General features: G+C 37.3%; 1 protein-coding gene across 1 annotated transcript; it reads left to right on the forward strand.

Moving 5' to 3' along the window:
- The first annotated feature begins 872 nt into the window (after positions 1 to 872).
- LOC107101846 (protein HID1-like) lies at positions 873 to 16,658 on the forward strand. Its single transcript, XM_015400918.1, has 19 exons — positions 873 to 998; positions 1,752 to 1,901; positions 4,550 to 4,720; positions 7,019 to 7,141; positions 9,219 to 9,325; positions 9,650 to 9,766; positions 10,156 to 10,384; positions 11,143 to 11,199; positions 11,307 to 11,447; positions 11,555 to 11,645; positions 11,743 to 11,894; positions 12,141 to 12,219; positions 12,290 to 12,454; positions 12,533 to 12,754; positions 15,323 to 15,471; positions 15,542 to 15,622; positions 15,699 to 15,790; positions 16,281 to 16,439; positions 16,520 to 16,658. Exons 1-19 carry the CDS (start codon positions 933 to 935, stop codon positions 16,581 to 16,583), a joined length of 2,415 nt encoding a protein of 804 aa, XP_015256404.1. The 5' UTR covers positions 873 to 932; the 3' UTR covers positions 16,584 to 16,658.
- The last annotated feature ends 393 nt before the right edge of the window (positions 16,659 to 17,051 follow it).

Raw genomic sequence — 17,051 nt, forward strand, 5'->3', positions numbered from 1 at the left:
CCACTATGTTGCCCGAAATTTTCTGATTTGTTTCAGAAATATGTTATAATGCACTAGGAGTTCATGACCTTCATGTTGACTAAGCATATCACCAAACCACTGATGTTATGTTTTAATGTTACTAGGGGAGCCTACTGTTTAAAACCAAAGCCATATCACATCAGTATATTTAACATATAAGAAGCAATGTTATTGTGTTTAATTGTAAATCCACAACTTGTGCTCCTTTAAATAATGTATTTTCTTCTTTTATACATGCATGTTTTCTAAACTAAGAATTTTGTTTTTTTCATAGTTATTTTAAAATGTTTCTCTAAGAATAAATTAATATGTGTTATCCCTGATTGTAATACAAAGTAAATCGTATTTAATTGTATGTTTTTTTTTTAAGGTTAGCTATACAGAAACGGTGAATTAGGAGGATAGTCATTCAATTTTATTATCTTTATGTATATATTTATTCTTACTGTGTTGTTGCAGATGTCTTTTGTCATTTAAGTACTTTGTAAATTATTGCTTTAGGTAAAGGGGGTAAACAACATAAGATAAGGCTTTATTTGTTTATTCATTTAAGTGTCTGTGATGCAAATAAAAAAATACTGACTTTAATTCTTATTGTTATTTGTTTATATATATATATATATATATATATATATATATATATATATATATATATATATAAATACAATTTTCTTAGTAAAATTCTATATGCAAGTTATTCACTAAATTTCATTGTCGTCATTAAATAACTTAAATAAGCCTGATTCCTATTTTTAAAAGGATCCGTAAGAGCGAGTAACATGTTTGTCGAATTGGCGACCTCCGAGCGGTCCCTGAACGCATCACTAACTGAGCGCACTGAGCGCTGATGAGGGAAATGATCAGCGGATCCTGAAAGCAGGAGGCGACAGCGGCTCCAGGGGCAGGAAAATATGGGAAACGCAGACACCAAACTTCACTTTAGGAAAGCGGTGATCCAGCTGACGACCAAAACGCAGGCAAGTTTGTGTTTTTCTTACAATAAAACTTTTACAGCGGGAATTAAAAACTGTGTTTTAATAGGCGATCTATTTAAATGAAGACATGATTCAAGTTGTGCCAGATGGTAGCTTCAGGTGCTGATCATTCTAAGTGGGGTAAAATAAACTGCTTAAATCTTCAGCTCTGTTTAAAAATGAGGGAGAAATAATGGGGAAAAAATAAAATAAAAACACAAGCATTGTTTTTATTATTGTTTTGTGAAATGTACACAATCATATGGCATGTGTTTAAAACCAACTGTCTGCTTATGTCTTCCTCAGTAACCTTATGTTCTTCCAGATGGTGGGTGAAATGTTTCTGCCTGAAGGCTTTGGTTTAGTTTGGATAATGTGTTCTACACTAATTGCACTTTAACCAGTTAATATCTTTATGGTACAGTAGAAGTTAGACAGCTTAAACTGAAACCATCCTTTTATTCATTATTATATGGAACATGCACCCTGTGTTGACATTAAAAACTCTTATTTTTTTAATATTTACAAGATTTGTAGCATTCAAAAGAGAATATTTTTTTGTTAATGCATTGGAAAAAAAGTCATAAGAGTGTTGCATGATGCTTTCCTAGGTATTAGACTTAGATATTCTGAATACAACTGAAACCTTATCTGGTTTATATGCAGTTTTTTTTAATAAATATGACTTTAGGAGCTCATCTTGGTGAAGAATTGAAAACATGGTCGCTCAAAGAATTTCTATTTCCTGTTGCACAGCCTGTCGAAGCCACAGACGACGTATTCTGGGATCAGTTCTGGGCTGACTGCTCCATCGCTGTCCAGGATGTTTTTGCTCTGGTGCCTTCTGCAGAAATCCGAGCTGTCAGAGAGGAGTCCCCGTCCAACTTGGCAACCCTCTGCTACAAGGTAATCTTTCCTTACCAGTATGACATTCTTGTTGAGATGATATTTAGGAATATCGAGCACATACCTTCCATTATACAAGCATTTAATTCATTCATAGTTTTGAATTCCTAAAAAAATTTGTGTTTTGTTTCTTTTCTTGCTTATTTAGTTTTTCAGCACTGACAAAAACATACAAATAAGCAAAGAAAAACAATACTTCATTCCAATAAAAACAAAAAACAAAATGCAAAGTCTGCTGAAGAGTGGTGACACCAATTTCATTCTTTAATTGTACCTGGGCCAGAGGAAAGGTTCACCGGTGACCGGCTGCCAGTCCATTACCTAGAGACACAGAGATACACAGGACAGAAAGTCAGACAAAAATCTCACAAATTTAGAATAACTGCTCAACATGAAATTAATGTTTTTGCTGCTAAAGAGCATTCATATGCAAGCACACTCCAGATAAGGATTAAACCTAAAACCCCCGTATTGCAAGGCAAAAGACATCTTCTATTCCAAGTAGCTCTAAAGGACAATTTGCTTAAAATTATTCAACTATTATGGTTTGAATAGCTAAAATAAGCTAGAGTTAGCCTCTAGAACAGATAATCTACAGTAAAGCCTTCGGGTGCGGCTGTGTAGCACCTTTTTAATATGTCCAAGCTCTAAAACACTGTGTCCATGCTTCTAAGTTCTCTAGAGTTAATCACCTAAGTATTTGACTAAGGGAGGATGAATCAGAGCTGCAGTTTAAAGTTGCTGGACAGCAGCTCTTAAGAATCTGATGATACAGGAGGTAAAAGATAAAACCTCCAGAACTTGCCCCTGGAGCACTGCAGCAAAGGCTAACAAGCTTTACTGAAAAACATATTTAACGATTCATTTTAAGGCTTTACCAGAGGGTAACAATAATAGTGATATGTGAGAAATGTATTTATTTTGGAACAGTGCCTCTTACTTAGGATGCTTTACTTTTAAGGTATTCGGTCTCTCTTATTAGACAGAATGATAAAAAAAAATTAAAAAAGGGTTTATATCGATTTATTCAGTTGGTTTGTTATGAATACAGTATGAGACCCCCTTTATAAAAGAATGCAGATTCTGGAGCCAACTTTGTTAATCATAAATCATCTTATCTGACCTTCCTAATGAAACATTGATCCCTGACTGAGGCTAAAGAATGAGGTTTGCATTATGAAATTATTATGACAATTAGAATCTTCTCTAAGCATCAGACTGAAAATAGTTTCCCTTTTTTGTAAATGATTAAAGCATAGAGTTGGTTTGGATGTTCATTATTCCAGCCAGCAAGGGATCCTGTTTGGCATTGCTGCAGCCTTTTGTCCATCCTGGATACAGTTGACAACAAAGGAATGCAGATGTTTGTCATTCCCACACTTCCAGCACCAAAAGGTTTCTCCCATAGGACAAAAAAGGGTGTAAGAAAAGAATCTATACATGAGAAAAATATATATTTTTATCTGAGATTATTTAAAGAGCCATTAGATTACAAAGTTACAGTAAACCCAGGAAGATAATAAATAATGTCCTTGTGAAATTTTTTTTATTTCATACCCAGAGGTACAGTCCAGAGCCTATTTGGCCCAGTGTGTATCCCGTCTTTACTTCCTGGTTCCTGAGCCAATCATATCACAATTCCCTGGAAGCCATCAAGAGAAGTGGACCAAAAAAAGGCTCCTTCCAATTTGTCCTTCGCTCCTAAACCTTTACCTTTCACAAGATCAACAGTAAGAACTGAATCCAGGTTAGGAAAAGAGCTCCAGTCGTTGTGCTGAATCTGGACAGCCTTACGTACATCATTACACCATGCACATGTATGACGCTGGTGGAATTAGGACTACACTCCTCTTAAAAAAGACTAAAAAACATAAAAATGTGTGTGCAACAACTTACAGTAGCTAAACTGAGCATACATGCTCAGTTTAGCTACTGCTCTTCTTGAATTCAGATACATTAAAATCTCATCTCTCTTGATTCTGCAACCTATCCATCACTCTTGAAAGTTGCGCTAGAAAAACAATCTACAAATAAGTAAAAATTTCTATTTTTCCTTAATTTGAGTAGTTTGCCAATGGAAGGAGTATTTTTACTCTTAAAATAAGATAATTAGATAATATGCACTTGAAATAAGACAATGCAATTGTGTTTTCTTATTTTAAATGTAAATTGTCTTGTTTCATTGGTAAAAGGTGTCTTTTACCTCCTCGATCCAAAAACAAATTCACCTATTTTAAGAAAAAAATACTTATCTATATTTAGATTTTTTTTTCCAGTGTGTGTGTTTTGTGTGGTTTTCCAATTTGAAAAACACATTTTTTTTTAAGTGTCATTATTCTTATGACTTATTGCTCCTTTAAAATTCTATTCACATCCTCTGGTCATTTGTGAAATAATTAATCTGTTTTAATCTGCATTGTAGATTATTTTAAAAATATGACTTTTGAAATTTTAGTATTAAGCCGATGCTGACATAAGAAATTTTCTCTTTTTTTTCGCCATTGACTGAACCTATAATAACTAAGTTATAAATTGTATTTTTGTCCTTTTTACCTTTGCATAAAGGCTGTATTCAGCATTCCTGGCAGAAAACTTTATATATAATGAAATAATTCCTTCTGTTGCTTCATTATGTGGTTTGTTTGCAGGCTGTGGAGAGGCTGGTTCAGTGCGCTGACTCAGGCTGCCCCTCGGAGAAGGAGAGGCAGATTGTTCTGAATTGCACCCGATTGCTCACCCGGATCCTGCCGTATATTTTCGAGGACGCCGACTGGAGGGGCTTCTTCTGGTCCACCATCCCTGGCGCAAAAAGATCCAGGGTATGAGCCTGACCTGCCATCTGGGATCCTGGACAGAAACTTTTACAGTTTACCTTTCTTTGCACAGTATAAAGATTGGTTACTTAAACCAAAGCTCCTGTAGATTTTAGAAAAGGTTTGGGATTGTTTTTGCTTTAATCGCCTCAGATGCAGCTCTTATTGAGATGTTTTCAATTTAGCTACAAATAGTTGATTTTTGGTTTGGTATTTGATCCATGTTGGAACTTTCTGCAAGAGAAATCTTTTCTGTCTAAAGTCAGGAGTGATTAAATCTATCAGCTATCGTTCCATCTCACAGTTTAAATTGCTTTGATTGCTTCAGCCAAATAATGAACCCTAGCTGGAGAAAATGTTACTCTCTGATTTCTAAAGCAGCTCTTTAGATGTAAAATAAAACCATCCCTGCTGTAGATACAGAGGTCTCCATCCAAAGCTGGGCTCTAACTCCTCTCCCTACCCCCACCTGCCGCTGAGTCTCTGGTTACCTGGTCGACTGGGGACCATGCCGCAAACACTGCCCATATTGTATCTCCCAGCGTCTCCTGGCAAAGGGTTCAGTTAAGGAGGGATTAGCTGCCTGCTAATGAAAATATATTTAGAAATTCTTCCTTGATCCTGGAGGAAAATCAAATGTTGTAGTAAATCAGTGGTTTTTTTGTTGTTGTTGTTGATAGCTGTAGACAGGGAAGCATCTTCTGTAGTAGTCTGTATTTCACCAGATGTAGAGAAGTCTGAGACTGAAGCCTGTCTGTTGTTTGACTGTTTTCTGAAGAAGGTGTTCACTGCTGATCATACTGTTTATGTAGCATAGTTCTTGTGAAATCATCTGCAGAGATTCTAGAGGAGTTCATGCAACAAAGCAGCATTTTTATTGGCTTTTTGAGCTTCAGAGATGTAGGATTCTGTACTTTTTCCTGAAGTTAAGCTGAATCTTTTGAGTTCATTGGCTCTGTCCAGACTTCCCTTCTTGTGCTTCAAGCCTGTGATGTTTTTCATTTCTGACCACACATCTCTGAGCTTGCTTTCTAGCTTTTTCCGAAATGCATCCTTGCTTTCTCTTATCTTTACCTTAAGTTGCTTCTGTATACTCCTCAATAATTCCCCATCTTCCTCCCTGAAGGCTCCTTTTTTTCTAATTTTGCGGTTCCTTCAGATATCTGAGAATTAAAAGATGAAAAGGTCTGATGGTATTTTTTCTTTTATATTCCCTTTTAAATTGCATTTTTTCTAAGCCCCATTAAGCCCCATATTATATATATATATATATATCTTAGGGATGCACGATATTGGGATTTTGGCCGATATCCGATATGCTGATATTTTAAAACTCATGTAGCCAATAACCGATATCGATACCGATGTTAAAGCTGGACAAAAATAAGTAGTCATTGAAAATAGCAGTTTTGTTATCCATTTCTGACACTTAAACTCAAATATATTTTCATATGCTGATATCAAATTGATTTTTAAAAACGCGGTATCGATCTATTTTACTTTTTAAAATCTGGTGAAATTTCATCGTTCTGTTACAAACTCTCGTGATATTTTGCAAATTCTTGTGAGATTTTGTTAGTAAAATAGATCGATACCACGTCAATATATCAACATATAAAAATATGGCAAAATTTCGTGAATTTTCGGGGGATTTCGTAGCATAACGATGACATATAGCAATATTTAATTAGTAAAAGAGATTGATATGGTGTTTTTAAATGGCAATATATCAGCATATGAAGATATTGTGATATTTTAATCTATATTTTTTCCCTCGTCTTTAGAAGTTTTTAAGTCTGTAAAAAATACGTTTTTGAGGAAGAAGAAGAAGTAGTATTTATTTTATTTTTTTTTAGACTTTAGAAACTCAGAAGCTGATCAAATATCGGGTTAAATATCGGTGGGGTGGCCGATGTCCGATATTCAGTTTTAAGGCCGATACCGATAGGGGGCCGATTATATCACGCATCCCTAATATATATGATATCAAGAATTATGGCAGGCATACTTTCTGTGTAAAGCTGCTGAAAAACCTCATACTTTTTTAATTAAGTAATTTGACTTCAAAGGATGATGAAACAGATTTCCTTAAATTTTCTGACGCAATGTTGAGTGTGCTAACTAAGCAACCCAATCCACACAAAGAATGTTTGGTTTGCTGATGATGCGTTCAATGATGAGGAAAAAAACTGATCTTTCAGTTTCAAATCATACTAGAGAAAAAAAAATCTTGTTGTTGTGGTCACCAGCGGCACTTTGGTTAATCTTTTTATGAAAACCATAGTTGATGTGTTCCTATTGCAGGGTTTGGATGAAGATGTTAATGAGAATGAAGCTCGACCACTGGCTGAATCCCTGCTGCTCGCCATCGCTGATCTCCTCTTCTGTCCAGATTTTACAGTTCAGAGTCACAGGAAGAGCAGCACGGTCAGTATGTTGAAGATTTTGGAACTGGTCAGCATGTACATCAAGTTAACTCCCAAGTACCATTAAATGTCTAAATCTTTAGCTCCAACTAGTTCATTGGACATGTGAACTTTCAGGCTGGCATACACACAAAGATGGAAAAAACAGAAAGAAAGAAAGATATCCTGTGAGCCATTTAGGCCAAACCTCCCTGCTAATTACTTAAAAAGGTCTATTCTTCTAAAATACATTAGAGAGGTAAAAACAGGGCTGTAATGAAAATTCCCAGGACTTGTTTTTTCCCCTTCTGGTGGTAGAGGTCATGTCATTATCTCCTTCATGCACCTTCTCAGGCAGTAGCTCGGGTTAATAAGTGACTCCTGGAGAGAGGAGGGGCTGTGTTTGAGCTGGGTGGATGCATCTTAACTAAGCTCTGCAAACACTTTAGAGAGTGGGGAGGTGATTTGTGCTGCTTCCAGAGGAAGTGATCCGTTTTTATTCCAACCTGCCTCTTTGATCAATGCAGCATGAAGCATAGCCTACCTGGGAGACCAAACTAGCTAAACCTTCCTGGATTCCTTTTTTATTTTTATCTTTTAAAATATGTTGATTTCTTTCTCTCTTTTTTTTGTATTTTTTCTTTTTTCTTTTTTTTATAAATAATTTTTAATAATTATTTCTATAAAAATAAAATAAAATGTCTTGATTTCTTTTTCACATTTTCCTAAGAATTTTTGTGGTCTTAAATCATCCAACTTTCGATGCTATTTTTGCTGGCTGTCTGTCCAGAACATGAACCTGATAGTTGGTCATTATAACCATGTCAGGTGAAGGTTAGATCAAAGTTATTGCAGTTTGATCAGGGGTCTTACTCTCTAATATCTATTAAAATTTTACGGGATAACGACAGGAATTAAAACTGAAATTTGTGGAATTTGGGTCCCCACTATACAGTAAATCTCTCAGCATATGATGAAGATGAAAATACATCTTTGACTTACATTTTTTATTTTTTATTTAGCTGCGGCATTTATCACAAATCCTGACTACTGCTGAGAGACATTTAAATCACTGATGGATTTTTTATTTTTTTTTTTGCCTATTTTATTGGAAGACACAATGCCCTAGAAAGACAGGAATTGCTCTCCTCTAGCTATTTCACCACATAAAATGTATATTTCTCTCCAAATCTGCTACAGTTTCACCATTTATTGGAACTTCATCACTATGAACCATTTTTTAACAGGGACAATTAAGTACTAAAGTTTGCACTGCAAAACAATTCAAATCTAAGTAAGTAAATTTTTCTTAAAGCAAGTGCATTTTTTTTTTTTCCTGAATTGAGCAGGTAAGTGAGACACTTTGGTGATGGAATAAGACAATTTACATGTTAAATAAGAAAAAACATCCGCAGTCTCTTATGTCAAGTGCATAATAATAAATTATTGTAATTTAAGTAAAAACACTCATTCCATCTTCAGATCATCTTATTTGCCTATTCAAATTAAGGGGTAATCCTCCTATTTTAAGACATTTTTTCTCATTTTACGTAGGTCATTTTACAGCATGTTTTAAATCCTATTATTAGTTTTAATTTCTCGGATGGAATTTCTTTCCTTGTTAAATAATACCAAACATTGATTTTGAAGTATAATATGGCATTGACGTAAGGAACACCCTGTCAGTTCTATTCTTAATGCTGCGTTTATCTGTGCTGAGGTGTTGAAGCCTGATAATGTCAACACGGCACTCGGCTTGGTCTATTTACTGAAATGCAAGGTCCCAGTGTGCAAACCAGACCTTTGCATAGCTTTTTAGTCATTTTCTTTTAACTGTAGTGGAATCTTTTTTTATGCCTTGTGACAGTAAACATAATTTGACTAGATTTAACAGAAATATCATGCCATAATCAATCATTTTGTCTTTATTTTTGCCAAATTAACGTTGTTTGTAATACCAATCACTGATTTCCTCTGAGTGATCAGTTCTGATATATGTGATTTGGAATAAACAGTAATGCTGTACATTTTATTAGGGAATTAATCAACCTCTTATCTCCGATTGTAAATGTTGTTTAAAAACTCTTGTTATGCCTTAGGATGGGTCAGAAGAAATGCGATCTTTAGACAGCTGTGAGTACATCTGGGAGGCCGGGGTAGGCTTCGCTCAGTCGCCTCCCCTGAATTACGTCCATGACCTGAACAGGTAAGGCCGGAAGCTGTGTTTTATATGTCAGGTGCTGTTCTTAACAGGTTATGGTTATCTAGTTTCAATTGGAAGGTAGTTTAAACCCACACTGATAGACAGGTGAGACCAAATAACAATAAATGAAAAAAATTAGAGAATAGATCACATAAATGCATTCTTTTTTACATTATCTACTAAATTGCTCATAACTACTTTGCATTTTGTGTATTAAATTCTTTTTATTGACACTAGCTATTATATTTTAGTTAGAATAATTTACTTTCCACTGTAGAACTGCTAGACTGCTGCATTTCTTATGTTCGACTCATTGTGCGTTTCCAGGACTGAGCTGCTGAAGCTGCTTCTCACCTGCTTCTCTGAGGCCATGTATCTTTCTCCTTCATCTGAGAACCAAGCGCTGAATCCCTGGGTTGCTTTCTTCTGTTCTGCAGAAAACAGGTTTGGCATGGAAAAGCCAAATCCAGATGTTTTTTTTATTTTTTTATTTTGTGTACTGCATTATATTTGCAGCTATAGTTGTGCAGCTATAAATGCATATAATGTAAAATCATGAAGACCTGACAATTTTCATCAAGAACCTTCCATTCTTGTATATTTCTTGGTTGTCTGTATGAACTTTACATTTTTAATTCTACCAAAAGTGGCTTGATTATATGGAGGCCATGAGTTGAAGCTGCCCACCCCTGATTACTTTGTTGTTTCAAACTAAAGCTGAACATGGCCTGTTCCTTGAATTGTATCTAGTTAGAATCTTTTAATCTCTCCTGTTCTTCTCTGTTTAACCCGTCCAGCTTTCACTGGCTTCTTTCTTTGTATCATTGCTTCAGACATGCCCTGCCGCTCTTCACATCCCTGTTGAACGTCGTCTGTTCTTATGACCCTGTGGGATATGGCATCCCGTACAATCATCTGCTGTTCTCAGACCACAGGGGGCAGTTGGTGGAGCAAGCACTGCAGACCCTGATCGTCACACTGGAGCACGAGCCAGGGTCCGCCATGACGGCTGCCCTCCGAGCTCTGGATTCCTCCTCATCCAATCCATCCGAGGAACCAGATGTATTATGGGCAATTTTTTTTTTTTTTCAATCAACTGTTAAAAGAGAAAAAATACTTTCATTAAAAAAAATTGTTAGGAAACAATGAAAAAGAAACAGGTTAAAGACTTTTATGCAATTATTTCTATTTGATTATGAATAGAGAAAGAGGGGGAGGAAATAATATAATATAGCTAATATAGCGGACTGTCAGCACAGTCTCCTTCACAGAACCACATTCAAAGAGTTCAATACACAATAGATCACACAATTAAAACATTAAAAGTTCAAGAAAAGTATTCCTAAATCAAATATCAGCATTTAAATCTAATTTTAATTAACTACCTGCCCAGGCATGGTTAAAGTAGCAAATGTTAAAAAGTAGCAGAAATTAACTTTACAGTTGCTTCTTTGGGAGATTATGCAGTCCATATCAGCGGCCCTATTGATTAGAGTTGTTTGTCAGCCCAGCAGACTAAGGGCATTAAATGATCAGCACAGTCAATAATAAAGAAAAAGAGGATATAGCAGCACACATTTTTCTAAATTTTGTTAGCAATATGGGTTTTGACACGATTTTTAAATTACCTCAGAATATGTTTCCAAAGCTCAAATTCATTTTAAATACAGAGATCTGCAACTTTTATTTATTCTTTTAAGAATTCCTGCTTATTCATTTTTCTGCAAGTCTGCCATTAATAAGTTTAAGGCTTCTGCAAATTCAAATGGAGAATGGTTGATATGCTGGATGTTTATCAGTACAAATCTTTCTTTCTTTAGCCAGCTGGACCCGACAACCTCTTTGTGAATTACCTCTCCAGGATCCACAGAGAGGAGGTGATGTACAGAAATCCTCTGTTAGCCACAGAAATCCTTTAATGTTTGCTGCAAACAAGATTCTTCTCGGTGGTTAATTTTTGCATATTATTTTTGTTTTTGATCAGGATTTGAGTTTTGTTCTCAGAGGTTTGGCTCAGCTGCTCAACAACCCTCTAATCCAAACATACCTTCCTCGATCCACCAAGAAGATCCAGTTCCACCAGGAGCTGCTGATCCTTTTCTGGAAGTTTTGTGATTTTAACAAGGTTTGAAGCACCTTGCACCTTTTTATTGTGTCTTTTCACTTTCCATTGTATTGACTACCAGATTATTTGGTTTGAAAAAAACTCTCAAAACTGTTGGTGTGTTGCAGAAATTCCTGTTCTTCGTCCTGAAGAGCAGTGACGTCTTAGAGATGCTGGTTCCCATCCTGTTCTACCTGAATGATGCCAGAGCAGATCAGTGTGAGTAACTCTCTGTAACGTCTTAGGGACAAGGACACGGACATAAAAGTAAAGTGAATTGTCATTTAAAGCTCGTCATGTTTGTGTGCACCTGTAGCTCGAGTCGGTCTCATGCACATCGGTGTGTTCATCCTGCTGCTGCTGAGCGGAGAGAGAAACTTTGGTGTTCGCCTAAATAAGCCGTACACAGTCCATGTCCCCATGGACATTCCTGTCTTTACAGGAACCCATGCTGATCTGCTCGTAGTGGTGAGATCTACTGAATTTAACTAAAATTAAAGACAGTTTATGTTTAGAACTTGTGCAACACAAAGATTAAAAAAGGAAAATAAAAGCTTTAAAAATCAAATCTTCTTGCACACTGAAATCATAAGAAAATCAAATGAACCTTTAGATTCTAATTAAAAATCTTAACTCATTGAGTTTGATGTGAATTAAGAGATCATATGCTCTCAAGAGTATCATAAGTCATATTTATAACATTCTCAATTTTAGATTTTTCACAAAATAATCACCTGTGGTCACCAACGTCTCCATCCTCTGTTCGACTGCCTGCTCACTATAATTGTAAACAGTAAGTATCATTGCAGACATACTGCCCCCTAGTGGACAATTGTCCAAGACACATTTTCCCACCTCTGTAGTTTCACCCTACTTGAAGAGTCTGTCCATGGTGGCTGCCAACAAGCTGCTCCACCTGCTGGAGGCCTTCTCCACACCGTGGTTTCTCCTGTCTGCACCTCAGAACCACAACTTAGTTTTCTTCCTGCTGGAGGTCTTCAATAACATCATCCAGTATCAGTTTGATGGTGAGAACAACAGGATCTCCTTTTCTTTCATAGCTGTATTTTGGGACAGGCTTCTAAGGTCTGAAACTGTACCCACAGGTAACTCCAACCTGGTGTATGCCATCATCCGAAAGAGGAACGTTTTCCACCAGCTGGCTAATCTGCCGACAGATGAGGCGTCCATTCAGAAAGTTTTGCTGAAGAAGAAAAAGTCTGCGAACTCTCGTCTAAATTCCACAGATGGCGAGTCCATGGAGGGCTCCAGACCCGCTGCACCTGCCGAGCCCGGGACACTCAAAACCAGCTTAGAGGCCACTCCAGGTGGGAAAGATGACATTTCTCAGACTTCCTTAAAACAGATACAATCTAAAGCAGTTTTGACAACCTAGTAAAAATAAATCACAAATTGGGGAAGTTAATAAAACATTAATAATTAAAAAAAAAGGTACAAGTGAAGGTCAGTTTTAGCCACAAAGGATGGTTGCACCAATAAACCAACCTAGGATTTTAGATGCAAATTGAAATTATTTATAGAATATAAAAAGATTTGAAGGAAAAGGCAAGTAGAGGATTTAAAGTATTTATCCCTTCTGAACTTCTATGTATTTTGATCTGAATGTATGAAATAGACTTTAAGAAGTTATTGTGGAATTAGAAGCTGAATAATACATATATACAAAGTCTGATAAGTGTGGTGTACATTTATATTCAGATTCACATGGATCTTTTACATCCTCACACAACATCTGTGAGCTGTGAGATGTTGTGCCTATAGTGATCAGCCCTTTTCACTAGGAAAAAGGGAGGATTATTCCGCTTTTGCTCAGGACCCAGAGACTTTCATCAAAAATCTTGAATATGAGTTGTCTGCTCCCTCACCTAGATTTGGAAAGCCTCTCCTTCATTAGTCTGCTTAGTTAGGATTATAAAATAAACCTGTTTTTATAAAACTGGAGCTCCTCTGAGTAACTTCCTTATAAATGCATTTAAACTTGATGAATTGGGAACAAAATGTAGAACAAAAATTATAGTCTGACTGACTTCATTAGTTTTAGCTGCTTTGCTGAGCCCTGATAGCTCAGTGTGAAAAACAACTGATCCCAGACTGTTCTCTACATCCAGTCTATTCTTCTGCTTGGTTTTGATGTGTGTCACAGCTGAAGGTGAACTTACATTTTGGTTGATAAAAGCTTGTTTAATTGGGTCCTAACAAGGCAGAATAGCCCTATTTTATTTTCTACTTAAAAAAAAAAAAAAAAAAGATCATGTACCCCTTGCCATACCCTCTTACTACTAGGGGTATTAGTAACCCCGGCTGGGTTGCTTCACGTTGTCTTGACCTTACACTTAGGTGCGCAGCCCCCTTTTGAAAATCCTGGATCTGCCCCTGCATTACTTCTTCACAACCACCCTTTGTATATTTTACAGTTCAAGTTTAGCTTTAACCTTTAGAAGTTTTGCATACATTACTCCTCAATGGGCACAGACTGCAATAGTGTCTTAGAATCACATTCTTGTACCCAAAAAACCAGCTGGAACAGATAGTAACCGGTACTTCCCCGTCCTTATTAAGCCTAAAATGAAACATTGCCTTCCTTTTAAATATTGACACAAGAACTGGACTCATCATCATCTGGGTCAATCAACAGCACTAAGAGAGGAATCCACCAGGTGTTCCCAGAACAATAGAGTCCTCATTTGGAGCACCATCTAGTACCCCTCCCAGGGACTCCAAGGAGGCCGGGTACTCTGCACCAGAGTTGGTTCTGTAGGGTGAGACCTATCCCCAACCCGAAGGCGTAGAGACACAACCCTCTCGTTCAACGTGGTATATTCTAACACGTGACAACTGAGCTGGAGGGCAATGAGCAAGGCCACCCTTGCCCGCCACATCTCCCCGCAGGCAACGCCAGAGAAGTGGAGAGTCCAGCGTTTCTACAGGAGATGGGATCCGGAATCCAAGCTATACAGGGAGGTGAGCCCAATTTTATCTGGCCAGTACTTCTCAACCTCCTGCACAAGCTCAGGTTCTTTCCCCCCCAGTGAGGTGATGTTCCACATCTCTACAGCCAGAAGCTACGTGCGCGGACCAGGAAATAACCGCCTCGACCGCCACCCAGTCCTCTCTGCACCCAACCCCTACGGACTCTCTGCACGGACCCCTCTACGTGGGGTGGGTCCACGTCTTCCATTTGGCCTGGGCCTGGGAGGGCTACATGGACAAAGGCCCGGCCACCAGGCGCCCACATGCAAGCCCCAACCGCAGGCCTGGCTCCAGGGTGGGGCCTGGACTGCCCCTTACTGACTGACGTTACCGTCCTTGATTTGACTCTCTCCATAAGGGTCTTCTGAGCTGCGTTTAGTCTGAACTGTCACCTAGGACCTTTTTGCCATGAAAAACCCTACCAGGGGCATAATACCCAGGACAACATAGCTCCTACGATCAGTCGGGCACTCAAACAACCCCACCACATTAAGGAGGCAGCTTTCGGGGAGAAGTATCAATATAGACCAAAATAACAAAAAAAAAAAACATAAAAATTGTCTTTTTTAAATATTAAAACTAAATTGCAGATTATTAACATTAGTAGCTTGGAGATCTAACATTTCATTAAATAAATCTAGTCATTTGTGAGATACACAGTGAAATTTAAAATTTTGCAAAAAATGACAAAGTAAAATCATGTATGAATTAAACAGACAAAAAACTGCAACTTCAGAGAACTTCAGAATGACTCAAAGTATGAAAAATGCCTTGAGAAAAGAAGTCAAACTGTCTCCAATGCCACAGTTGTGCTTATTTAAGCAAACATAAGAAACACAAGACATTTTGATGTGAGGAGATAATTTCCTTTATTACAAGTGGTAACATCTTTTTGTGTTTTTCAGGAATTGATAAGATAACAGAGAAGGCTCAGGTAAGCGAGGATGGAACGATGGTATCCTTGCCACATTCGGGATCTCCGATAACGGCACCTCGCCGCAGCGTCATCAACGGAGCCAGCGACACAGAGTCCAACTCGGAGAGGGACCACGAGGTACGGCGATGTCTTGCTATTCACTTTCATTTCACTTTTCTGCTTTCTCACAGTTTCCTCCCATGGTCAGGTCTTCACAGAGTCGCAGACGTCAAGAAGTCGAATGTCGAGCATCTCATCGGCTGCAGCCTGGACAGCTAATTCAGACTGGGTGGGTCTGAGCAGTCTTTCTGCTGCTTCCTGTTTTTTCCTCTCATCTGACTTGTTTTTCTTTTACCTGTTATCAGATGGTGTCATGGAAAACTAGACTTCCTTTGCAAACCATCATGCGGCTGCTGCAAGTGCTGGTCCCACAGGTGGAGAAGATCTGCATAGACAAGTAGGAGAAACTTAGGAATTAAAACCCAGATGGATTTAATGGTTATTGCTGTTGCTTTATAGGATTTTGCTATAATTTCTGTTAATATTCCAAACAAGCTAGTGTTACAAATTTTTGCAGCAATATAATTTCATAACTAAAACCGGATTTAACAGCTGCAGAAGGATATTGTATACTGCAAAAAATTGACATCTAAATAAGTCATTTTTTTTCTTAAAATAAGTGCATTTTGTCTTGAATTGAGGAGTTAAGTGAGATACTTTGCCAATGGAACATGACAATTTACATTTAAAATAAGAAAAAGCAACTGAATTGTCTAATTACATGCGCATATGATCTAATTATCTTATTTTAAGAGTAAAAATAGTCATTCAATTGGCAAATCATCTTATTTAACTTCTAAAATTTAGGGTTTATACACTTGATTTAAGAAATGTCCTTATTTCTAGATCTTTTTTGCAGTGTACCATTCACTTTGTTTTATCCATAGGGGTTTAACAGACGAGTCGGAGATCCTGAGGTTCCTGCAGCATGGCACGCTGGTCGGACTCCTCCCAGTACCCCACCCCATCCTGATCAGGAAATACCAGGCCAATGCTGGCACTGCCATGTGGTTTCGGACGTATATGTGGGGAGTCATCTACCTGCGGTAAACTGACTTTACAGACTGACCAATGATTTTTGGTTTGGCTGATGAAGCTATTTTTCACTCTTTCCTGTTATTTGTAGGAATGTGGATCCTCCGATCTGGTATGACACGGACATAAGGCTGTTTGAGATTCAGAGGATTTAGAGGAGCTGCTGAAGTTGACTTCTACAAGAAGCTTTTTTCAACTTCCTTGGAAAAATAAAGCTTCTCTAAACATGCCTTGAAAGTTTTTTTTAATCACATATATCCAATATTATTTCCTGATATTCTTTTTATCAAAAATACTATATATTGTTCCTGTACACATGAAGTAGTGTTCTTTACTGACTTCAATACTGGATCTAAGTACCAGACATCAAAATAAACCAAACATAAGGTTAAGTGCATACAATGAAATGGAACTGTAGCCTAAAAAAAAAAAAAAAATCTAACAAAACTTTCCAATTATTGTACTAAGTTAGATTAATTAAATAATGCAAAGTAAATTTTGATTTAATATGATCCCAAAAGGGGGGAAATTTGCTCCTACTGACACTGCATGAAAAAAGGGATTTTCGTCAATATGCGGCACTGTAGATTTTCGTGGAAGTTCAGGTTAACGGCAGTTTACGG

This window comes from Cyprinodon variegatus, unplaced genomic scaffold (genome assembly GCF_000732505.1).
Source record: "Cyprinodon variegatus isolate N-32 unplaced genomic scaffold, C_variegatus-1.0 Scaffold1161, whole genome shotgun sequence".
Classification (NCBI taxonomy): Eukaryota; Metazoa; Chordata; class Actinopteri; order Cyprinodontiformes; family Cyprinodontidae; genus Cyprinodon; species Cyprinodon variegatus.

Bases quoted from the DNA above. Each gene is read 5' to 3' on its own strand.
- LOC107101846 (XM_015400918.1), top strand. From the start codon at position 933: ATGGGAAACGCAGACACCAAACTTCACTTTAGGAAAGCGGTGATCCAG. The intron at 4,721-7,018 runs GTATGAGCCTGA...TTCCTATTGCAG, and splicing joins CTGGCGCAAAAAGATCCAGG to GGTTTGGATGAAGATGTTAA. The intron at 11,200-11,306 runs GTGATGTACAGA...GTTTTTGATCAG, and splicing joins CCAGGATCCACAGAGAGGAG to GATTTGAGTTTTGTTCTCAG.